We start from the raw sequence: 25,227 nt of genomic DNA, 5'->3' as shown, positions 1-25,227 counted from the left end.
TCTTAATATCCTAACCGGTTCTTATTTCCCCCTTTTGCCGCCTTCTCTTTTGCCTTTTCCCACATAACAACCAGAGTAATCTTTTTTCCAAATACAATCAAATCTAGATCATGGTTTTTATTCCTTCCCCATTTATAACCATTTTGAGTTTCATTGCATTGCATTTCAGGTTTTTTTTTTTAATGTTTATTTCTTTTTGAGACAGAGAGACAGAGTGAGCTAGGAAGGGGCAGAGGGAGAGGGAGACACAGAATCTGAAGCAGGCTCCAGGCTCTCAGCTGTGAGCACAGAGCCCGATGCGGGGCTCGAACTCAACTAACTGAGAGATTGTGACCTGAGCCGAAGTCGGACACTTAACGGACTGAGCCACCCAGGCGCCCCGTTTCATTGCATTTCAAATGAAAGTCTAAATTCCAAATCCAAATTCTTTACCACAGTTAACAAAGTGGGCCTGTTTATCAGTTTGTGTTCTCTTGTGTAAATATAGTCTCTACCCCCTTCTGATCTCCTTTCAATTGCATGGACATGGCAAGTTCTTTTTCAATTTGGGACCTTGGTGCATGCCTTGTAGATCTCCCTTAAACAACCCCACCTTCACACCCCCACCTGTGGCTAGACTGAACATTCTGAAGTACCACGTTATTCCAGAAGCTTCCCATGTCATCAGAAATAAAAACTGAAAATGTCAGATTGTTAGTACTGGTTCTGACCTCATCGTGTCTCACCAGCTTTACTCCAACAGTGTGGCCATTTTCTCTCCCTTGAGCATGCCAAGCGTGTTTCCTGTCTTAGGGCCTTTGTACTGCTTTAACTGTTCTTCAGCTTGGAATGCTTTTTGTCAGATCTTTGTCCTGCTGCCTTCTCTTACTCAGATCTCAGCTCCACGTTCTCTGAGGTAGGCCTTGCATGATGCTGAGCTAAAGTAGCCCAGTCCTTCAGGTAGTGTCACATATATCTTAATTTATTTTTATCATAGTATGTTTTTAGTATCTAAAGTTACCATATTTTTTTTTAATTTTTTTAAACATTTTTTAATTTTATTTTTGAGAGACAGAGCATGAACGGGGGAGGGGCAGAGAGAGAGGGAGACACAGAATCAGAAGCAGGCTCCAGGCTCTGGGCCATCAGCCCAGAGCCTGACGCGGGGCTCGAACTCACGGACCGCAAGATCATGACCTGAGCCGAAGTCGGACGCTCAACCGACTGAGCCACCCAGGCGCCCCTAAAGTTACCATATTTTTAAAAAGTGTCCATTATTTCCCCCCCTTTGAGGGTGGGGATTCTTTCTGTCTGATTTGTGGTTATTGTGATGACCATCCAGAACAGAGCCTGGCAAATACTGATGCTCAGTAAATATTTGGTGACTAAATGACTTTGTTTGTTTGACCTCTGTTCATACTTCCCACTCCCCTTAAGCATCAGGGACCTCCCTGATCATTCTATCTAGGTTACTTCTTCCTTCCCCCATACCTCATTCTTCATCTCTCCACCCTATTTACCTTGTTAGCATCTATCATAATATGGGAGTATATATTTATTTGTTTCTTTCCCCATTGGAATGTAAGCTCTGCAAGACCAGGTTTCAGACTTTTTTCTTAAATGAAGATAAACATTAAAACTCATATTTTTGAGTAGAGAAATTGCATATCTATGAGGAAATCCAGGTCTTGCTAAAATAAAACTTAGTGTGAGATGCCTGGCTGGCTCCGTTGGTGGAGACTCTTGATCTTGGGGTTGTAAGTTTAAGCCCTGTGTTGGGTGTAGAGATTACTTAAAAATAAAATCTTTAAAAAAAATAAAAAATGAAATAAATAAAATCTTTAAAAACAAAAAACACTTCAGTGAGAAATTTGACATCTAATTTACAGAGCAAGAAATAACCTCATTATGTTACAAAAACACAAAGTTATGAAATTTGGGGTTTCTTTGCAGAGCAGATTGATGTTGTCTCTGACCTGTTCCAGTGCTGTCAGTGCCCAAACTAAAAATAACTGTCAGAATAGCAGCCAGGGTACACAGCTTCCTTGACCCTGCATGTGGGACTAACAAGGAAATAAGCTATTTTAGTTCCTAGGAACATATATCACTCCTTTTATAATATGTCAGTGGAGGGGGGAAATAGGATTGTCTTAGCTGTGTGTCTATTATTTTCTGTAAGGGAAGTTCTGTTGCCACTGGGTTGTAATTTTAGAAACCTTAAATGTAGGCTGAGAAGAAAAACAATTATTTTTTAATTTTTTTTAATTTTATTTTTTATTTTTTAAAATTCACATCCAAATTAGTTAGCATATAGTGCAACACTGATTTCAGGAGTAGATCCCTTAGTGCCTCTTGCCCATTTAGCCCATCCCCCCTCCCACAACCCCTCCAGTAACCCTCAGTTCGTTGTCCATGTTTATGAGTCTCTTCTGTTTTGTCCCCCTCCCTGTTTTTATATTATTTTTGTTTCCGTTCCCTTATGTTCATCTGTTTTGTCTCTTAAAGTCCTCATGAGTCAAGTCATATGATTTCTGTCTTTCTGTGACTAATTTCACTTAGCATAATACCCTCCAGTTCATTCCACGTAGTTGCAAATGGCAAGATTTCATTCTTTTTGATTGCCGAGTAATACTCCATTGTATTACACCATACCACATCTTCTTTATCCATTCATCTGTCGATGGACATTTGGGCTCTTTCCATACTTTGGCTATTGTTGACAGTGCTGCCATAAACATGGGGGTGCATGTGTCCCTTCGAAACACCACACCTGTATCCCATGGATAAATGCCTAGTAGTGCAATTGCTGGGTCGTAGGGTAGTTCTATTGTTCATTTTTTGAGGAACCTCCATCCTGTTTTCCAGAGTGGCTGCACCAGCTTGCATTCCCAAGAAGAAAAACAGTTACAATAGGAGAAGAAAACCAAGTTGAGTGGGTTTTTTTTTAAGTGTTTTATTTATTTTTGAGAGAGAGAGAGACAGAGACAGAGAGACAGAGTACAAGTGGGGGAGGGGCAGAGAGAGGAAGACACAGAATCCATGAAGCAGGCTCCAGGCTCTGACCTGTCAGCACAGAGCCTGACATAGGGCTCAAACACGTGAACCATGAGATCATGACCTGAGCCGAAGTCGGACGCTTAACCGACTGAGCCACCCAGGCGACCCCAAGTTGAGTGGTTTTGAAATAGGCTTAAAACCTGCATTATGGTACATAGAAATATATTGTGAGTACATACAATGTTTAATTGCTTTTCAGATATTTAATACCTGGCTTTGCTTATTGGAGTCAACCTGCTGTCTTTAATCTTGGGTGTATGTATGTGTGCATGCAAGCCTAAAAATACTTTGGGCAATGAATAAGCAGCTGTGGCTTTTTTTTTTAGCCCTGGCAGAGGCTCATCAGTTAGCTTAGGGGTAGTGAGCAAGGACTGTTTCTGGTTTGAAATAAATGATTGCTTGCCTTAACAATTGGTAGGGGCTGGTAAGAGTATCCAGGCACGGCTCAGAAAAAAGGTAATTGGAAATCAAGGGGCTGAGGAGCCAGATCATCATGTGGGGTGAATACAGTCATGTTGGGAAGTATAAATATATGGCATGTGTAAATGCAAATGAAAATGGGATATAGAAAGCCTTAACAACAAAAAAAAAAAGACTTCGCAGGGAAAGCATATAAAGAGGGAAGGAATTGGGGCGCCTGGGTGGCGCAGTCGGTTAAGCGTCCGACTTCAGCCAGGTCACGATCTCGCGGTCCGTGAGTTCGAGCCCCGCGTCAGGCTCTGGGCTGATGGCTCAGAGCCTGGAGCCTGTTTCCGATTCTGTGTCTCCCTCTCTCTCTGCCCCTCCCCCGTTCATGCTCTCTCTCTGTCCCAAAAATAAATAAACGTTGAAAAAAAAAATTAAAAAAAAATAAAAATAAAAAAAGAGGGAAGGAAGGTTCTTGGGTGTAAGAGATTTGGAAAGGTGGAGGAGACCAAAGAGCCGATGGGAGTAGAATGCCATGGATCAGAACAGAAACTTAGCTCTGAATCTAAATAGTGATTACTCTCTTTTCAGAGGGGCCATTAATATTTCAGTATCTATTGACATTTCGTATGTAACCAGTATTATACCTCCTAAGTGCTGTTAATTTAGATTTAGCTAAGTAGTTTATTTTGCAGTGTATTCTCTCTTGGTAGAGAATGTAGTTATAGATTTGACACCGAAATGGGTGTATAATTTGCTAGTTTTGTAACGTGAACGGTTTTCATTGTTGAAGAAGAACGATAGAGTTGGGGGTGGCTGTTCATAGTGAGGTGCTGTAGAAATCTCTTAAATTGTTATTATGACAAAAAATGAAGTAAAAGTTTTCCATGCCTCCTGTACCAAAGCTAGTAGGCACTACTGAGTGAGTACATTTCCATACTGGATTTTAGCTAGGAGACTTTAACTCCTCTTCCAGGGTATACAATTATTAGTTGATTTATACTTTTTAGCAGTTCAGAAAAGAGCTAAACTATTTCTAATGTGTTGAAACAAAATTTTTGTGGTTTTTTCCCCCATGAAATCATAAATTATGCCTGATTGCAGGTACCTTGTGACTAAATAGGATTAATAAAAGATAAAACAAGAATTTGGAATTGGGGAAAATGGAAGATATAAATACATGATCTCTAAAGGACAACTTCTTTTGCTATGCTTAATTTGTAAAACTTAACCTAGAAACTTCTTAGGGGCCAAGGCAAAAAAAAGGGGCGGGGGGACTGGGAAGGGGGGCTTTCCACAATAGATTGCATTACTCTTTTCAGAAATAATATGAAGAATGGGGAAAAAATGGATCAGAACAAAAAAGAATACATTTTCATAAAGCTCCTTCCTGTGGTGATTTTTAATAAATTAACACATTAAAAGGTAGTGGTGATAAAAACTATGGTCTAAGAATGTGAATAAACATGTAAATACAAATACATATGTGTGCCTGTATGTGTGTGTAGTCTTTACCAGTCTAACCTGATGTAAGAATACAACCTGGAAGAACTGGTAGTGTGTCTCTTAGATGTTTTTTCTTAAATGACAGTTCTGTTGACAGTTTTTTGGTGTTGCATTACCTCCTACCTCTGCTTCTGCGCACACACCCCTTTTCAACACAGTAAATAGAATGATTCTTTGTAAACCCCGGTTAAATTACTTCTTTTTGTAAAACCCTCCAGTAGACTTCCCATCTCAGAGGAAAAGCTGAAGTCCTGTTGACCTCTTTACTCTTCCCCAACCTGTGTCAGGACTTTTGTACTTGTTCTTCCCGTCTTCTTGGAACACTGTGATGCCCTGATACTTCCTCTTTCCCTTCACCTTCTCACCGAAGCCTTCCCTCACCACCCTGTTTAAGATTTTACTTGATTGCACCATCTCCAGCATTAGCCCCTATTCTCTTTACTTTTTGTGTTCTTGGTACTTGAAGATACATAGTTCTAGGAATTACGATTTATTTGTTTGTTATCTGCCCCCAGGAGCATATAAACTTCATTAAAGCAGGAGTTTTTGTTCTGTTTATAGCTTTCTCTCCAGTGCCTAGAAGCGTGTCTGGCATGTACTGTTTGTTCAATAAATACCTACAGAATGAATAAATGGGATTTTATATTATTTTAAAGGGCAGATCCATGTACTTTGAGATGAGATGGGCAAGTGACAGACCTGAAATTCTTTCTCTTCTGAAAATTGAAAAGTCCAGCCAGGTTGTCTTTAACTTGGCTAAATAAAAAATCATCTCATTTTATCTTTATACAGAAATAGGTTTCAGGGAAAGCCAGGGATTTCCTTGTGAAGCAGTTTTGAGTACAGCTTAAACACTGACACACTAACTTGAGAGCATCTGCAGAGATGGTGTTGACTTGGGACAATCACAAAATGACATTATTGCATCTTTGTATATTTTTATTCTACGGATTGCTTTGAGGTTATCTATAACACATACACAAATAAATTATGGAATTTTACTTTAGTTGTTTCTTTTAGTTGTGAATGAAAAAACAAAGATCCAGAAGGGTTGCAGTACCTTCAAGTTCACCCACCTGGAAGGATTAGAACCTGAGGATAAACTTGGATCTGACTCCAAACCCATGTTCTCTGTTTGTTCTTGTATAATGGTTAGCACACAGTAGACAGTCAGTACATATTTGAATTGATGGATAGATGGATAGAGGGCAGATGTACGAACACTGTAATTGTACACCAGGATTGAGCGTAAGGAATATTGATGTATTGGTAGTTGTGTTCTATTTCTGGCTACACATATTTTTAGGCATATAAGCATTATTTTTAAATATTAAAAAAAAATTTTTTTTTAATGTTTATTTCTTTTTGAGAGGGACGGAGACAGAATGCGAGTAGATTAGGGGGCAGAGAGAGAGGGAGACACAGAATCTGAAGCAGGCTCCAGGCTCTGACTGTCAGCACAGAGCCCGATGCAGGGCTTGAACTCATGAGCTGCGAGATCATGACCTGAGCTGAAGTCAGACACTGAACCGACTGAGCCACCCAGGCACCCCTAAAAATATTTTTAATGTTTATTTATTTTCGAGAGAGAGAGAGAGAGAAGGGGAGGGGCAGAGAGAGGACAGAGGTTCCGAAGCGGGCTCTGTGTTGACCGCAGAGAGCCTGATGCCCAGCTTGAACTCATGAACCACGAGATCGTGACCTGAGCTGAAGTCGGACACTTAACCGACTGAGCCACCCAGGTACTTCTGAGCATTATTTTAAAAATACGTTTTTTAAGGATTATATAACTGAATTAGAGTGGCTTGATTGTAAAATAATGAAGAATGCAAGATAGGATTCTGAAGTACTGACTCATTAACATTTGAATGCTTGTTCTCCCATGTAAAGACCATGGATTCTGCGATGAACAAGACAAATCTGATGGAACTTAAATTTTAGAGGACATGGGAGACAGTAAAGAAATAAATCTGTAATAAGTTTTATACAGAGAAGTGAAGTAGGGAGTCGGAATGGAGAGAGACTGGATGACTATTTAAATTGGGCGGCTGGACAGGTCACGATCTCGCGGTCCGTGAGTTCGAGCCCCGCGTCGGGCTCTGGGCTGATGGCTCAGAGCCTGGAGCCTGTTTCCGATTCTGTGTCTGCCTCTCCCTCTGCCCCTCCCCCGTTCATGCTCTGTCTCTCTCTGTCGCAAAAATAAATAAACGTTGAAAAAAAAAAAAATTTAAAAAAAAAAAAAAATAAATTGGGCGGCTGGAGAAAGCTTCATTGTTAAGGTGACGGTTCAGATGTGAACATGAGGAGCCAGTGAGGCTGTGGGAACAGCTAGTAGTTTTCAAGTGAAAGCAAGCTTGTGAATTTGGTGACGTTAAAAAAAAAACGTGATGGGGCGCCTGGGTGGCGCAGTCGGTTAAGCGTCCGACTTCAGCCAGGTCACGATCTCGCGGTCCGTGAGTTCGAGCCCCGGGTCGGGCTCTGGGCTGATGGCTCAGAGCCTGGAGCCTGTTTCCGATTCTGTGTCTCCCTCTCTCTCTGCCCCTCCCCCGTTCATGCTCTGTCTCTCTCTGTCCCAAAAATAAATAAACGTTGAAAAAAAACAAATTAAGGAAAAAAAAAAAACGTGAGACCAACGAGCTCAAATTATTAAATAAAACAAAAACAAAAAAACGCGGCTCTAGCTTTGAAGGAAAGGAATATATCAAAATATGGGGGGCTGGAGAAAAGAACAAGTCCTGTAACCCTTTGAAAGCCTCGAGATAAGGTTTTGAAACTGGTTCTGGTTATAATGAATTGGAAATTTTGTTTTGTTTTTTAGCCTAGTAATCTTTTGTGTTTGTTTTGTGATAGCTTTATTGAGATAAGACTTAATTCATGTACCATGTAACTCATCCATTTTAAAAGTGTACACTTAGTTTTTTAGTGTATTTACAATGTATATATTCACCATCATCACAATTTTAGAACATGTGTATATTCCAAAAAAGAAACTGCCCATCCTGCCCAAACCCTTCAGCCAGGGCAACCACTAAATGTCTGTGGATTTTCCTGTTGTGAACATTTCATATTAATGGAATCATACACTATCTGGTCTTTTGTTTCTGATTGCTTTCACTTAACATAATGGTATCAGTTTCACCCATGTTGTAAGCATGTTGTAAGCAGATAATCAGTACTTTGTTTTGTGGCTGAATAATATTCCATTCTCTGACTAGATCACATTTTATTTATCCATCAATTATCGGACATTTAGATTGTTTCTACTTTTTGGCTATTAAGAATGATGTTGTTATGAACATCCGTGTATGAGTTTTTGTGTGGGCATATGTTTTCATTTCTCTTGGGTATGTACCAAGAAGTAGAATTGCAGAATCATATGGTAGCTGTATGTTGCACATTTTGAGGAACCGCCAGACTGTTTTGCACAGTGGCAGCATTAGTTTAAAGAAGATCACTCTGGCTACTATGTGGGGACTGTCAGCCTGTGTATCTCTGAATGTTAGAATGCTAGGCAGAGAAACTGAGAATGAGCAGCCAGTGCCATAGAGCTAAGAGCAGAAATAGGTGGTGTCAGAAGAGTCATGAGAATAAAATGTTTTAAAATGAGAAGGTGGTCAATTTTATGGCATCCTGATGAATGGTTAAAATATACAAAAAGGAACTAAATCCTGGATTTAGCTATCAGTGGTTTCTGGAGACCTTTTGAAGAAGAGCAGAACCTTGCTGGGGAGATTTTTTTTTTTTTTTTTTTTTTTTTTTTAGATCTAGACAAGCTGGTTTTAAACTTTTTAAGATTTTTTTTTTTTAACATTCATTCATTTATTTTTGAGAGACAGAAACAGAGTATGAGCAGGGGAGGGGCAGAGAGAGAGGGAGACACAGAATCTGAACCAGGCTCCAGACTCTGAGCTGTCAGCCTGACGAGTTTGAGCCTGACGTGGGGCTCAAACTCGCGAACTGTGAGATCATGACCTGAGCTGAAGTCGGACGCTCAACTGACTGAGCCACCCAGGCACCCCAGGTTTCAAAATTTGAAACTTTTGCTCTACAAAAGACTCTGTCAAGAGAATTAAAAAACTGGGTACAGAACCCTAAACATGCGACAGTTTAAAAAAATAAAATAAGCAATCTAATTAGAAAATGCGCAGAAAACAAGAACAGCATTTCACCAGAGGGGATACATGGATGGCAAATAATTACATGAAAAAATGTTCACCATCATTAGCCATAGAGAAATGCAAATTAAAATGATGAGGTATCACTCGCAACCTATTTATTAGATTAAAAAATAGAGCGACAACACCAAATGCTGATGGATGCAGAGAAACTGGATGTGTTATGTTACATTGCTAGTCAAAATATAAAGTGGTGTAGCCACTCTAGAAAAGTTTGGCAGTTTCTTATAAAGTTAAACATATACTTATCATACGGCTCAGCAGTCACATTCCTGGATATTCATCCCACAGAAAAGAAAACTTAATTTCCACACAAGAACTTATACGTAAGTATTCATAGCACCTTTATTTGTAATGGCCCAAAACTGGAAGCAACCCAAATGTCCTTCCATGGATGAGTGATTAGACATATTGTGATATGTCCATACCATGGAATACTATTCAGTAATAGCACAGAACAGATTATAATACAACAGATTGTATTATATGCAACAACGTGGGTGGATCTCAAAGAGATTTATGGTTAAAAAAAGTGAAAAACAACCATTTCAAAAGGTTGTATGCAGCATGATTACATTTATATAACATTCTGGAAATGACAAAATTATAGATACGGAAAACATAATTGGCCAGGGTGTAGGACTATAGGAGATGGAAAGGTGATGCAACAATTTTCTGTCTTGTTTCTGGTGGTGATTACACGTATCTATACATGTGATACAATTGCAGAGAACTAATACATGCATGTGCACATGCATGTTAAAAAAAAAAAACTCTAAATAAGGTCATTTGATTGTACCAATGTAACTTTCTTGGTTTTGCTTTTGTGAGATGGTGTATGATGTTACCATTGGGGAGAGCTGGGTGAAGGATACACAAGAATACATTTTTGTAACTTCCAGTGAGCCTGTAATTTTTTTAAAAAGAAAGTTCACTGGGGAGGGGAACAGAAATGTGATGTTAGTTGAAGAGATGTAGGGTTGAGAGTGGGTTTTTTTGTTTTAATTTTACTTTTTTACGAAAGATAAGGAGCCCACCTGGTGGCTCAGTTAGTTGGTTGAGCGTCTGACTCTTGATTTCAGCTCAGGTCATGATCTCAACAGTTTGTGGGTTTGACCCTCGTGTCAGGCTCTGTGCTCATAGTGTGGAGCTTGCTTGGGATTCCCTCTCTTTCTGCCTTCTCCTGCCCGTGCTTTCTCTCAAAATAAATAAAGTTTAAATAAAACTTTAAACAAAAAAAGAGGGGGCACCTGGGTAGCTCAGTTGGTTGTGTCTGAAACTTGATTTTGGCTCAGGTCATCTCACAGTTCGTGAGTTCAAGCTCCACATCGGGGAGCTGTGCTGACAGCATGGAGCCTGCTTGGGATATTCTCTCTCTCTCGCTCTCTCTCTCTCTCTCTCTGTCTCTTAAATAAACTTTAAAAGATAGGGGATACTAAAGCATGTATGTATGCTGATGAGAAAGATCTATAAAAGGAAGATATAGGTGATGCAAATAAGGGGGAAATTACAGGAGCAAAATATAGATCTTAGATCTCTGACATGAAAGAACTGAAAAATACTATTTACATATTTCCATCTTGTTAACTTAAAAATGAAGTTATAACATTTTGTAAATGATTCTAAATGGGTAAATGTGGCTGTACTACGGTGTAGTCCTTTAATGTTCTAAACATTCCACATGCTTTTGTATTACATTATGGAACTAGATCACTGAATAAAACAGAATTTTAAGAGTTTTTATTACACTTGCTGGTGTTCATATTAAAGTAATTTCCCAAGAGTTTTACATGTCATTCTTCTACTGTTTTCCCTTCCAGATTTTCATCCAGTATAGGTAGGTCATTAAATTCTTTAACTAAAAAAAAAGTTATATATATTTATTCTTAAGAATAAACCAGAATTATTAACATCTAAGAGTTAAATGAGTGGTTCAGTTTTGCTTTGTGGCATATAATGGATTTTTGTGTTTTTCTTACCAAACCATTCTGTTTTGCCCTTTATCTAGAATGTAGTAATATCAAAATGCTCAATACAAATTATTGCTGTTTATTTCAGGGATACGGCAGGCCAGGAACGATTTCACACCATCACAACCTCCTACTACAGAGGAGCAATGGGTATCATGCTAGTATATGACATCACCAATGGTAAAAGTTTTGAAAACATCAGCAAATGGCTTAGAAACATAGATGAGGTAAGACCTAGAAATTGTATAAACCCCTTATAAAGACACATTTTTGTGTTAAGAATAAATATTCTAATTGATGTTTAGTATATAATGTACTGTCTTTATTAGTTATTTCTCCTTTTTAAAGGTTAATGTTATATTTTGCCTACCTTTGTCTTAAAGTTTTGGGTCTGTCTAGAACCCTGTCCAAGGCAGTTACTAACTTACCCAAAACCTTTATGCAGCCATCTTCTAAGATGGCCCCACATAGAAGCTACCAGTGGTTTTACACAGCTCTCTCTAAATGAATTATTTCTCAGTGAATTTTTATTGAATGAATGAATGAATTACTACCTTTTTCAGTAGTAATTTAAAAACAACAGAAAGGTCATATCACTTCTAGACATTTTGAAAGATACAGAGTAGTAATGTGTTAAAAACCTAACCAAGAAAATAGAACCATACCATTGCATGTGAACATGTGAGTTTTTATAAGGTAAAATATGTGTCAAAGCGTGTCTGGTTCTGTGCTGCAGCATAGGTAGCTTCTTGTTGAAATTATTTTTCATGTCTTAGTGCTGCCTTCTAGACTTTTAATTTCATTAAGACTAATAACTCTTTAAAGCATTTTTGGCTAGGTACATGAAGATCAAGGCTTAAGCCAGCATTAGACACAAGATCATGGTATCTTCAGTGGTACCAGTCCTAACAGCTCATTACTACCTTTTCCATCGCTACAATAAATCTTCAAGGAGAAGCCTGTTAGTATTTAATAATCAGTTAACAGTTCACAGATTTTTGACACAAAAGGCTCCATTTTCGATTTCTTTTAGCCTTTATTTTATGATTCAGCCAAGTAGCATGTGTAGTAGGAGCAGTTTATAAAGAGACTGTGCAGTGTTGTTCTAACAGCAACCAGTTTTCTGAATTCTGTGACATGAACTGGATGTCCTACAGTTCAATGCCATTCTGGCTCCACAAGTTTAAGGACTCAGTCACACAAGACTGCCCTTCCTTCAAATGTTAAATCCTGGTTCCCCAGGCTACCCTCACTTCTCTCTGACTTGGCTACAAATTTGGGAGTTCCTAGGACCCACTTTTGGCTCAGTAGTTGGCTAGAATGTCTCACAGAACTCAAGAAAGTGCTGTATTTACATTTATTATTTTATTATAAAGGATACAGTACAGGAACAGCTAAATGGAAGTGATGCATAGGCATATAGGTATTGGGGTTGGGGAACACTGCTTCCAAGCCGTCTCTGGACATGGCACCCTCTGGGTATTTTGATTTGTTCAACCTGGAAGGTGCCGTAACTTCACTGTTTCAGAGTTTAATCCAGGTTTTACTGTATAGGCATGGTTACTTAAATCATTGACCTCTGGTGATTGAACTTAATCTCTAGTCCCTTCTCCTCATGGGAGATAGGGGAGTGGCTGAAATTCCAATTCCTTAATTACATGTTTGGTTCCTCTGGTGACCACCTTCCATTGTGAAGCTCTGTAGGCACCCTCTGCCCTAGTCTTCATTAACATAAACTTAGATAAGCAGAAAGGGCATTGTTACGAATAACAAAAGACAATCTGTCACTCTGGAAATTAGGAGTATTGTGCCAGGGGAGAAGGACCAAATATGTTTTTTATTATATTACAGCCTTACATACTTAACTAAGGCTGGATGGCTTAAGTTTCCCAACATGAGAGTTAAGATACATAACTGACATATATAAGCCATCTAAGATATTGGTGGGAGCACCTCGATGGCTCAGTCTGTTAAGCATCTGACTCTTGAGACTTGATTTCCGCTCAGGTCATGATCTCTCAGTTCTTGAGATTGAGCCCTGTGTTGGGCTCTGCACTGACAGCACAGAGCCTGCTTGGGATTCTCTGTCTCCTTCTTTCTCTGCCCCTCCACTGCTCATTCTCTCTCTCAAAATAAATATACATTTTTTTTTTTAAAGGAGTTCTTATCTCAAAGAAGAATGGTGCTGCCTAATTTTCACTTTTTTGTAGAAATTAAAGCTTTAACTAAATGAAAAGAAGCTGAACTGATCCAACAACATTTTTATTTTTTTAAGGAAACTTAAAAAAAATTTTTTTTTAATGTTTATTTTTGTGTGAGAGAGAAAGAGATACATAGCATGAGCAGGGGAGGGGCAGAGAGAGAGGGGTAAACACAGAATCTGAAGTAGGTTCCAAGCTCTGAGCTGTCAGCCTGGAGCCGGATGTGGGGTTCGAACTCATGAACGGTGAGATCATGACCTGCGCCCAAGTCAGACGCTCAATCAACTGAGCCACGCAGGTATCCCGATCCAACAACATTTTCTAAAGGATTATATATCATGATCAAGAGGAATTTACTTAGGAATGCAAAGGTGGTTTAATATAAGAAATCAATCAGTATAGGGGCACCTGGGTGGCTCAGTTGGTTCAAGCATCTGATTTTGTCTCAGGTCATGATCTCACGGTTTGGTTTCTGAGTTCAAGCCTCTTGTTGATCTCTGCACTTACAGTGCGGAGTCTGCTTGAGATTTTCTCTCTTTCTCCCCCCTCCCCCCATTCTCTCTCTCTCAAAATAAAATAAACTTAAAAAAGAAATCAATCAGTGTAATATACCATATTGATAGGAGGCAAAGAACCAGCACCCTTTCATGATAAAAGCACTCCACAAACTAGAAATAGGAGAGAACCTCCTTAGCTTAATAAAAGATGTCTGTGGGGTGCCTGGGTGGCTCAGTTGGTTAGGCGACCAACTTTGGCTGAGGTCATGATCTCACAGTTCGTGGGTTTGAGCCCTGCGTGGGGCTCTGTGCTGACAGCTGAGACCTTGGAGCCTGCTTCGGATTCTGTGTCTCCCCCTCTCTCTGCCCCTCCCCAGCTCACACTGTGTGTCTCTCTGTCTCTCAATAATAAATAAATTAACAAAAATGATTAATAAAAAAAGATGTTTGTGAAAATCCCACAGCCAACATCATACCTGCCCCCTGCAACTAAGAAAATGAGAAGTATGCCACCTGTAATTCTTAATTGTAGTGGAGGTTCTAGCCAGGGCAATTAGGCAGAGGAAAAAAAGGGGGCTCCCGGATTGGGAAGTAAAACTATATTTGTAAATAATGAGATTTTGTATATAGAAAACCCTAAGGAGTCCATACACATACACCAAAAAATAAAACTGTTAGAACCAATAAACACACGCAGTAAGCTTGGAGGAAATAAGATCAGTATACAAAAATCAGTTGTATTTCTATACACGAGCAGTGAAAAATCCAGAAGTGAAATTAAGGATATAATTGCATTTACAGTAGCATCAAAAAGAAGAAAAACAATAAATTAAAAAAACAAAAGAGGAAAACTAGTTATGAAAAATGTAACCAGACATGTACAAGACTTAAATACTGAAAAAACGTTATAAGAAATTAAAGAAGATCTGAGTAATTGGAAACATACTTCATGTTTATGAATTGGAAGATAAAATTCATATGGAAATGGAAGGGACCCAGAATAGCCAAACCCTCTCGATATAAGGAATGACATTTATGCTGAGACGTGAAGAAATGAGTACAAGTGACCCAGAAAAGAATGGGGCTAGTCAAAAAGAATGTGATGGGTTTGAATTTAAGACCAATCAAATCTCAAATTACTCCGTTATCTAGAAAACCTGTACCTTGGCTGCAGAGACATTCAGGGAAAGAAAGGTGTGTTGGGCCAAAGATAGATGATTTGCAAATACTTTTGGTATTCCGGGGGCTGGTTGCCTTTTCACTCTGGTAGTGACCTTTGACACACACAAGTTTTTAATTTTGATGAAATATTAATTTGCCTATTTTTTCCTTTGTTGTCTATACTTTTGGTGTCGTATCCAAGAAACCATTAACAAATCCAGGGTCATAAAACTTGTTCCCCTGTATTTTCTTTTATGAGTTTTACAGTTTTAGGTCTTATATTTAGGCCTTTGATACACTTTGAATTTAGTTTCGTATATGGTGTAAGTTGCGGGTCCCAACTTCATTCTTTTGCTTATTGATATTTGGTATGCCCAACACTATTTGTTGAAAAGACTTCTTTCCCCCATTGAATGGGCTTGGTACTCTTGTCAGAGCACTTGTCAGATGCATGCAAGGGGTTATTTCTTGGCTCTGGATTCTGTTTTATTTGCGTATGTTTTTTTATGCCAGTGGCACACACTGTTTTGATTATTGTAGCTTTGTAATAAGTTTTGAAAGCAGGAAGTAAGTATGAATCTTCCAACTTTGTACTTTTTCAAGATCATTTTTGGCTGTTTAGGGTCCCTTGAGATTACATATGAATTTTAGGGATGGGTTTTTCTATGTGTGCAAAAGATGTTACTAGGATTTCAGTGCTCTAGCAGTATAGCTTTTTTTTTTTTTTAATGTTTATTTTGAGAGAGAGAGCATGCGCAAGTAGGGGAGGGGCAAAGAGGGAGAGAGAATATCCCAAGCAGGCACTGTGCTGTCAGCACAGAGCCTAGAGCGGGGCTCAGTCTCTCAGACCGTGGTGAGATCATGACTTCAGCTGAAGTCAAGAGTGACTGAGCCTCCCAGGCACCCTAGCAGTATAGCTTTTTGAGATTTTAAGGTCTCTATAGAATTTATAATTAAGGCTTCTACAGGGTAATACATATTCTCCAAAATCATCATCCTTCTTGGATTTAGATTATGCATAAGAGATTCCAGTTTCAGATCTTTTGCCTAAATCTCCTCTTTTGGTGAGAATATATTAGAAACTATACAGCCTCTTATTGGGGGAAAATAATATTTGACAGCAATATTAGGGATTGTGTTTCTTTTTCTAAGTAATTTATGAATTTGTGTAGGCCTTAGCATGGGGATGATTTCAGGACGATTGCTTTAAAACTTTCAGATTATAAAAATGACACTGAAAATTGAGAAAAATAAAGTCATTTTTAGAGAATATTAAGCTATAATTGGTGGTAGTGTGTAAATTTAAAATTTTTTCCATTGTAGCATGCCAATGAAGATGTGGAAAGAATGTTACTAGGAAACAAATGTGATATGGATGATAAAAGAGTTGTACCTAAAGGAAAAGGAGAACAGGTAAAAAGCTCTGAATGAAACTAATATGCTTTCTTTGTAAAGATGGTATTGCTTTAGATCGGCTGGTACTGGTAATGGAGGATGCTGAGCTATTCACAATGTTTTATAAATGCTGTGGGAAACAGTAGTTTATCCTTTGAGTGAATTTTTTCAGTCCAACATGTATGGGAGAATCAAACCTGTGGTGGTAGTATTGTTAACCTTATTTAAATTACAAAGAGGTTCTCAATTTTTAAACTTCAGACTTTAAGTACCTCACTTAGGCTATCTGAAGTAAACTCCTGAAGTGAGAAGAGGATTCTTTTAGTATTTTTGTTTACTTATTTATTTTTGAAAGAACTTGACCATTTGAATCTTGACCCATCGAAATAACTTTGTTTTATATAACCTAGTAGAGACTGCCGCCTTTAGAATAATATTTTTTCCTCCAGGATACTAACGTCAGCAGTCAGCACCCTATGCTTGATAATTTTATGATGACCTTTTGCTTCTGTTTTAGATTGCAAGGGAGCATGGTATTAGATTTTTTGAGACTAGTGCAAAAGCAAATATAAACATCGAAAAGGCTTTTCTCACATTAGCTGAAGATATCCTTCGAAAGGTAAGATCGTATTTTTACTTTTGAATTCTAAGGTGCCAGTGTCACAATTGAGCATTTAGTCTTTTTTGAAGTACTAGATTAACATACAGAAATTAGATTTGGGTGGTATTGTTCGTAACTGTTTACCTATCACCAACATCTAACCCTCCAAAGTGAAGTAGGACCTGGGGAGAACAGAGAGCCACTAGAAATCTGTGGCTTCTGGTCAGTGGTAACACTGTTCTGAACTCCCACACTGACTCTCAGGTCCCTAATTTCATGCTCGATTTTTCAACTTTTTGTCCGGTCCATGGTGTTGTGGCTCTTTTGTTTACTTTTGGACTCATTTCTCTTAATACATTCTTTGCATTTCCATAGGTAATTTCTTAAAATTTAAGCTAATGGTGATTTGTACAGACTCATTTTTTTTCTATATAGTCATTTCTCAGATATGCCAGTAAAGGGCACATATCTGTTATATACTGAATAAATACAGTAAATCCATCTCTATATTTCTTTTAGCCAATCATTTCAATCTGTGATGTGTTAAAAATGATAAAATGTAAATCTCAGGGAATTAACTTTGCCTCAAGATTAGTTTCTGGGTTTAATTTGTGAAACTCACCACTACAAGTAACTTGTAGCAAAATTGGGAAATCTGATTTTCATATTTTTCCTCAGATGGTTAGATACAATACACAGATTTGGTTATGAATCCTGAGTTCTCTATTCACTCTATAGTACATTTAAATGCACATAAAAACAGAACAAATCTGTTTTTACACAAATCCTATAGGAGAAGCAAGCATTGTATAGGAGAAAATTTAATTGCTCTGGTAACTTTTCTATTTTTATAATTGAAATAATATTTTTTTCAAAAAACCAATCCTGGAATTTATCATTTATGTATATATAATTTATGTGTGTGTATATATATACATACATAGATATAAAACACAAGGTGTAATAGAAATGGTATCTCAAATACAAATCTAGTGAAATTTCAGAGAAATCAAACAACTTACTTTTGTATATAGCAAAATGTAGTTGTCAACTATAATTGTGTGTTCAAACTGGAAAAAAGTCATCAGTTATTGCTATCAGAGTGACTGTAAAACAAACTAACAAAAATGAAGTTAAGGATATAATTCCATTTACAGTAGCATCAAAAAGAAGAAAAACAAACAGTAAATTTAAAAAATAAGAAAAACCAGTTATGAAAGTAAAATACTAGGTGGACAAGGAAAAATGTTTGTACTTTTTAATTTAAAGTTTATTTATTTTGAGAAGGACAAAGCACAGGCGCTGAAGGGGCGGAGAGGGTGGGGGAGGGAGAATCCCAGGCAGGCTCCACAGTGTCAGCACAGAGACCAGTGCAGGGCTCAAACTCATAAACTGGGAGATCCTTATCTGAGCCGAAACCCGGAGTCAGACAGTTAACTAACCAATGGAACCACCCAGGCACCCCAAAATGTTTGCATTTTTAGTTACATGAAGGGAATAACAGGGATAGAAAAATATTTTTTTTTAAATTTTTTTAAATACTTATTTTTGAGAGAGAGAGAGCATGCGACCATATGTGAGCATGCGCGAGCAGAGGAGGGGCAGAGAGAGAGGGAGACACAAAATCCAAAGCAGGCTCCAGGCTCTGAGCTGTCAGCACAGAGCCCAACGCAGAGCTCGAACTTGTGAACCGCGAGATCATGAAGATGGACTGAGCTGCCTAGGTGCCCCACAAAATACTTTTTAAGTTAGTGATAATATACTTTGTATTTCAGGGCTTTGTGGGTCACAGTGAAAAATTATTCCAGTACCCATAAGATTTACCGTAACACTTGTTAATATTCTTTTGTGTTCTTTCTCTTTCTGGATTTTTTAGTTTTCTCCATGGTTTCTGATTTCTTTCTGTCCATACTGTAGCCCTCAACTTCTCACTAATCTTGGAATTTAAAAAAAATGCTTATATAATCATATAATCTGTTTCCCTAAGAAATAGGTTTTCCTTGTTCTCATATTAAAGGCTCAAAAGTATGGATATACCAATACAGAAAGATCTCAGTCTGGAGTCTTCCCCATGTAGGCAGGCCCAAATGTGAGGTTACACTTTTTTTCTATGCACGTACATAATGCTTTTCATTGTGGTCAGGTTATGAGTTAAAACATCAAACATGAACTTGTTTTACATTGGAATATGGGAAACAGGAGTGATGCTTGAGAGAGAGACAGAGAGAGAGCAAACAGGGTAGGGGCAGAAAGAGAGAGAGAATCCCAAGCAGGCTCCACACTGTCACCATGGAGCCTGATGTGGGGCTTGAACCCACACGAAATCATGACCTGAGCTGAAGTCGGACACTCAACTGGCTGAGCCACCCAGGTGCTCCAAGAAAAATTAACTTCAGAGTGAAAGCAATTTAAACCATTTTTTTAACTTAATTATTAGACTAGGTAATTCATTCTCATGGTTCAAACATTTAAAATAAAGAGAGTGAAAGTGCAGAGAAGTTTCCCACTGCATTCCCCCAACTCCTCATTTCTCCCCCACAGGTAACCAGTTTAACCTCTTAGTTATTAATATAGGTGTTAATATGAATATATTTTTATTCCCACTCTTTGGGTAAGGCAGCGTGTACACTGTTTGGCACTTTAAATGTATACGTAAAGTCCACTTTTTAAATAATTGAATGCTACTCCCTTGAGTTGATTTGTCATAATTAAACAGGTTTTCTCAAGGACATTTGAGTGATTTTCAACCTTATGATCTCATAAATTGTATTGCAGTGAATAATCCTGTATTTAAATCATTTTGTTAAGTACATGATTATGTGCAAATATATGAAGGACAGATACCTGGAAGTGGCCAAAGAGAAAATATACGTGTTTTTTAATAATTGTGATACATGGCGCCACATGCTGTCCTGAGGGTTGTACCCATTAACATTCCTGCTAGCAGTGTATGGGGACATCTGTTTACTCACACTCTGACCACATAGTGGGTTGTAAGACCTTCAGATCTTCCCCAACCTGACAGGTTTAAAAACAAGAAACAAAGGTGGATTTAATTTGCAGCTCTCTTGAGTAAGGTGAGCATTTTTAAAGAATCTGTTTAACAATCACTTTTGTATTTCCTTTTCTGTAAACTTCTTTTATTCTTTCCCTCACTTTTTAAATGTAGTTATTGGCCTTTCTCTTATTCTTGGCTGGGAACAGCTTGGAGTTGTACTTAATAAACTTGATTAATACTTTTGGCTCTAAAATGTTTTGCTCTGCATAGAATAATTCCCTTTTTTAGGGAGTCTCTTTCAAGGCTCTAAGTTAAATTGTGAAGGGATGGACTGTGAATGAAGTGCTAAGTGAATAGATATAGTGACCTCCCTGCTTACAAGCACCCATGTTTGTTTGTTTTTAAGCACCCATGTACTTTTAACTGACCCACACCTGGAAGTTACCAGAGAAAGAGTATTTCCTGTGCAATCATATTCTTCTGCTATGGGCGAGGTGCTGACTGACCTCTTTCTCTTCTGTTCATTTTTCTCAAGATCTGCAATAGGAATAAAGTTAGTTCAGGAAAACTCACAAAGGTTTTTTAAATGCAAAGCTTGTAGCTATAACGTACAATGAGGAGAAGAATCCCATAAAGCAGTGAGAATAGGTAGGTGACCTCGAAGTGCAAGTTGAAATTTCACCTCAGTATTAGTTAAGCAGATTTCTCTTGGTCTACATGCCTTTAAAATATTTTTCCCCCCCTGGGTTACCTTAACTTTATATTGTTTCTAGGAGAGAATATATTCCCAGTTACACCCTAGCTTTTAAATTTTCACTCATGATGAGCTACTGTTAACACACAAAACAATCTGGATACATTTCCCAGACTGATACTGAGTAAAGGGAGTCATGCATAAAAGAATACATAAAACATGGTTCCGTGTATATGAAGGTCAAGAACAGAAAAAAACCTAATCTCCGGTGACAGAAATGAGAGTACTGGTTACGTTTAGTAGGGTAGTACTGGCTAGAAAGGGATATAAGGGAGCCTTCTGGGAGTATTACATTCTAGATTTTGATCTGATAGTTTCACATTATATACTAAGCACAGTTAAGATTTGGTGGCTCAGTCGGTTAAGCATCTGACTGCGACTAGGTAATGATTTTGTGGTTCGTGAGTTCGAGCCCTGTGTCAGGCTCTGTGCTGACAGCTCAGAGCCTGGAGCCTGCTTCAGATTCTGTGTCTCCCTTTCTCTCTGCCCCTCCCCTGCTCGTGTTCTGTCTCTATAAAAAGTAAACATTAAAAAAACAAAAAAAAATTGTATACTTTACTAAATACAAGCTGTTGCTAAAAAATGTTCCTTTCATACATAGAGTGTAGGCTGTCCATTGAGAAGATGATACTCTTATGATTTTAAAAGTACTATTTAGGATATTGGGGAAATACAGGAGTATTCATAGAAGAAAATAAAATCACTCAACCCCACTACCTAAGGGTTACTGCTGTTGACATTTGATGTCTCTCCTTTTGACTTTTTTCTGTGTCCATCTTTAACATGAATTCTACAACTTTGTGTTCTGCCCCACCCATTTCCTTCCACTTAATGTTAGCATATCATTGTTGAGACTGCCTTTTTAAAGGTATGGTAAAGTATCACAAGCTTCAGTCTCAAAAGGCAAGTTAACTAGACAGAAAAGGGCTGGTTCACTTCTCTGAGGTTAGACTCGACCCAACATTGGTTTTGTACATTTGCCTGATAATGCTTTTTAAGTCCTAAACACTCAGGGGTCAGGGCTAAGAAAAACCTCTGTGCAAACAGCAGAAAGGATATTGGAAGCTTTATTAAAAGGATGCCAGGAGGCCTCTAGACATTCACAGCTTGGAGTGAGCAGGCAAAATGTAGATCAGAAACAAAGCTGCCAAATGTTTACTTTTTGCGTGGGAGAGAACACCTATCTTATGTGACCGCAATTACGTTTTGTTACATTTATGAGAATATTTGTGTTGAATCTTGATTTTTTCATAGCAGTGTTTATTCATGGGTTACTTTCCTTGTGTGTGTGTTCCAGACCCCTGTAAAAGAGCCCAACAGTGAGAATGTAGATATCAGCAGTGGAGGAGGCGTGACAGGCTGGAAGAGCAAATGTTGCTGAACATCCTCCTGTTCCGTCAGTTGCCATCCACCACCCTGTTGGCTCCTCTTGCTGCAAAATAAACCACTCTGTCCATTTTTAACTCGAAACAGATACTTTTGTTCCTCATCTTAATTATCCAATCCACCTATTTTATTTGTTCTTTCATCTGTGACTGCTTGCTGACTTTATAATTTTCTTCCAAAAAAAAATGTATAGAAAAATCATGTCTGTGACTTCATTTTTAAATGTACTTGCTCAGCTCACCACTGCATTTCAGTTGTATTATAGTCCAGTTCTTCTTATCAACATTAAAACCTATAGCAATCATTTCAACTCTATTCTGCAAATTGTATAAGAATAAAAGTTAGAATTAACAATTTTATTTTGTACAACAGTGGAATTTTCTGTCATGGATAATGTGCTTGAGTCCCTATAATCTATAGACATGTGATAGCAAAAGAAACAAAAGCCAGGAAAACACTCATTTTCGCCTTGAATATGTAAATGGGATTAATTTTGTCCTGTGCCTTATGTGGAAAGGAACCGCTTTGGTTTTTCTTTTGTGTTTTGTTTTGTTTTGTTTTGTTTTGTCTTGTTTTGTTTTGTTTTGGTGGAAGCATGTGCAGGAGACATACATATCATCCAAACATAAACCATTCAAATGTTTGTGGTTTGCTTGGCTATAATTTTCAAAGTAGTTAACTGAGGACAAAGGGTAATGCAGAAATGATAGCTTTGGTTTGCTGAGTCTTAATTTCAAGTGGCCTTGATACTTCAAATTGTTCCTGCCACCAGTTCTTCTGTTTGGCCACTTTCTCCTCGCTGTCTTCCTGCATGCTGCTTTATTTGCTCCCCCGCCCCCCACCACCACCCAATGGTATGAGTTATTTAAAAATGAAAGGGGCAAACTAGTAGGTTTTTCAAGTTTAACATAAAGTACTGATTTAACTTGCTAAGTAAACTGAAAGAGAAATTCTAACTGCCTACTACTATCTAATGTCTTTCCCTCATTTTCTCTTTCCCCTAAAACTGCCCCAGGTTCCTTCATCAGCTCTTTTACTTCATGCTCCTCTTCCCTCTCTGTTCCCTTTCTATCCATTGAGTTTATGAAATGGAAGAGTTAATTGCATGCACTAGTGTTTGGAGGGTGTTGTGGTTTGTCTTTCTAATTAGGTGTATAGCCTATTCACTTTCCTAGAATAAATCTCTTAACCTAAATTTGAAGAGTCTCCATTTTGGCAACTCCTCTAGCAGTTTGGTAGCCCAGTAAAAGTTATGTTTTTTGTTTTGTTTTTTTGTTTGTTTGTTTGTTTGGTTTTCTTTTTTTTTTAAGGTGGGAAGGAGGAGTGAGATTTATTAACATGTTTGCCAAATATACTGAGATTTGGCCTTTGAAGAACACTTTTTCAGTGTTAAGTTGTCTTTACCTTAAGATTAGAAGTACTTTAGAGTATTATTAATTTTAAGTCCTATCTTCACATCCCTTTGGAAAACTTGTATTACCATGGATTTGGGAAAAGGACAACAAAAGGCTTTTCATGTACAGATCAGATCTCTGGCTATCTCTAACCCTGTCCTTTTTCACTTCATTTTTCTAGTTTCGCTTCATTGCTTATCAGGATAGGGTAAGTTAAGTTTGCTACGCTGCTAGCATCCTAAGATGATACCTTTGTTGAAATAATTGTGAATAGCATGATTCATTTCTAGCAGAGGCTGAGTTTAGGACAGCAGCTTCCATTGAAAAGTCTTTCTGTGTCGTGGGTAGCATTTTAATGCCCTCTTGGCTCACATCACCAACATAGGGACGTATCTGCTCTGAACATCCATGAATTTTTCAGATAGTGCCCTAAAAACAATTTTATATGCCTCACTGGTGGTTGTTCTTAGGTTTTTTCCTTCACTTGACTTTATCATTGTTTACTAGTAAAAGCAGCATTGCCAAATAATCCCTAATTTTCCACTAAAAATAATAATGAAATGAGGTTAAGCTTCTCGAAAAGTTATAGGTTAAACCTACTGTCGTTAGATTAATTTTAATGTATGTGTTGCTTTCCTTTATCTGGAATGTGGCAATAGCTTTTTTATTTTTTAACCCTCTTTAATCCTGATTCAATTCAGTGACTTAAGGTTTGAGAGCTAAACACTGGGATTTTTGGGTAACAGACTGACAGTTTTGTTGTTTGCATAATTATAATCGGCATTGTACATAGAAAGGATATGGCTACCTTTTGTTAAATCTGCACTTTCTAAATATCAAAAAAAAAAAAAGGGAAATGGAGTATAAATCAATTTTTGTATAACCTGTTTGAAACATGAGTTTTATTTGCTTAATATTAGGGCTTTGCCCCTTTTTCTGTAAGTCTCTTGGGATCCTGTGTAGAAGCTGTTCTCATTAAACACCAAACAGTTAAGTCCATTCTCTGGTACTAGCTACAAATTCGGTTTCATATTCTACTTAACAATTTAAATAAACTGAAATATTTCTAGATGGTCTACTTCTGTTCATATAAAAACAAAACTTGATTTCCAACTGTGTGGCTTGGTTTTCATTTATTTATGGAGTTGGAGGATTACTTCTGAAAACAATGCAAAATAGCAAACTGAGTATCAGAGGGGCAGAAAGTTCAAGAACTACCTTTGGTAAGAAACTGCTTAAAAAACGGAGCTCTCTGGGGCACTAAAGCAGCATCGTCCTGGTGTCCAAAGAGACGCCACGGTCCTAGGGTCATGGTCCCTCTGCGGCTGACAGCGCTGGACTCTGCCGAAGGCCAGCTGCCACCGAACGCAGCAGACTCCCCGGGGGCACTGCGGTGGGCTCCCACGCTGGAGGGCCGAGCACTTGCTGCGGCAGTGACCATCCTCTTGTCCGAAAAAAAAGTATTTCCTTTTTTGTGAACCATCAGCAACAGCTTTGTTTTATAGAGAGAAAACGCTTGATCCCGTATTAGGGTGTTATTAGTAGAGATAAATGTTGACGAGATGATCTCTGCTGGCAGGGTAATGAGTAGTTTTCTCCTACTGCGATGTTGATAGGAGCCCCCGAGCCCCCGAGAGTGTTTTTAATGATTCCCTATTCACTCCAACTGTCTCTGTTTTGTACGTCTAGGATGAGGCCCACGATTCTCTTTTTGATATTGGTATGGGAAGATAGAACATGGTCTCTGC

At 38.2% G+C, this 25,227-nt stretch overlaps 1 protein-coding gene across 1 annotated transcript in view; it reads left to right on the top strand.

Moving 5' to 3' along the window:
- The window catches only part of RAB10 (RAB10, member RAS oncogene family), an 81,171-nt gene extending 56,623 nt beyond the window's left edge, over positions 1 to 24,548 (top strand). Inside the window, exons 3-6 of the mRNA XM_030311493.1 lie at positions 11,181 to 11,319; positions 16,275 to 16,364; positions 16,864 to 16,965; positions 21,997 to 24,548. Of these exons, the coding sequence (XP_030167353.1) occupies positions 11,181 to 11,319; positions 16,275 to 16,364; positions 16,864 to 16,965; positions 21,997 to 22,080 (415 nt within the window). The 3' untranslated portion in view covers positions 22,081 to 24,548. The remainder of the gene's footprint in view (positions 1 to 11,180; positions 11,320 to 16,274; positions 16,365 to 16,863; positions 16,966 to 21,996) is intronic.
- Positions 24,549 to 25,227: the final 679 nt, after the last annotated feature.

This window comes from Lynx canadensis, chromosome A3 (assembly GCF_007474595.2).
Source record: "Lynx canadensis isolate LIC74 chromosome A3, mLynCan4.pri.v2, whole genome shotgun sequence".
Classification (NCBI taxonomy): domain Eukaryota; kingdom Metazoa; phylum Chordata; class Mammalia; order Carnivora; family Felidae; genus Lynx; species Lynx canadensis.
The sequence above is the reverse complement of the archived record's forward strand: the minus strand, read 5'-3'. Positions and strand labels throughout refer to the sequence as shown.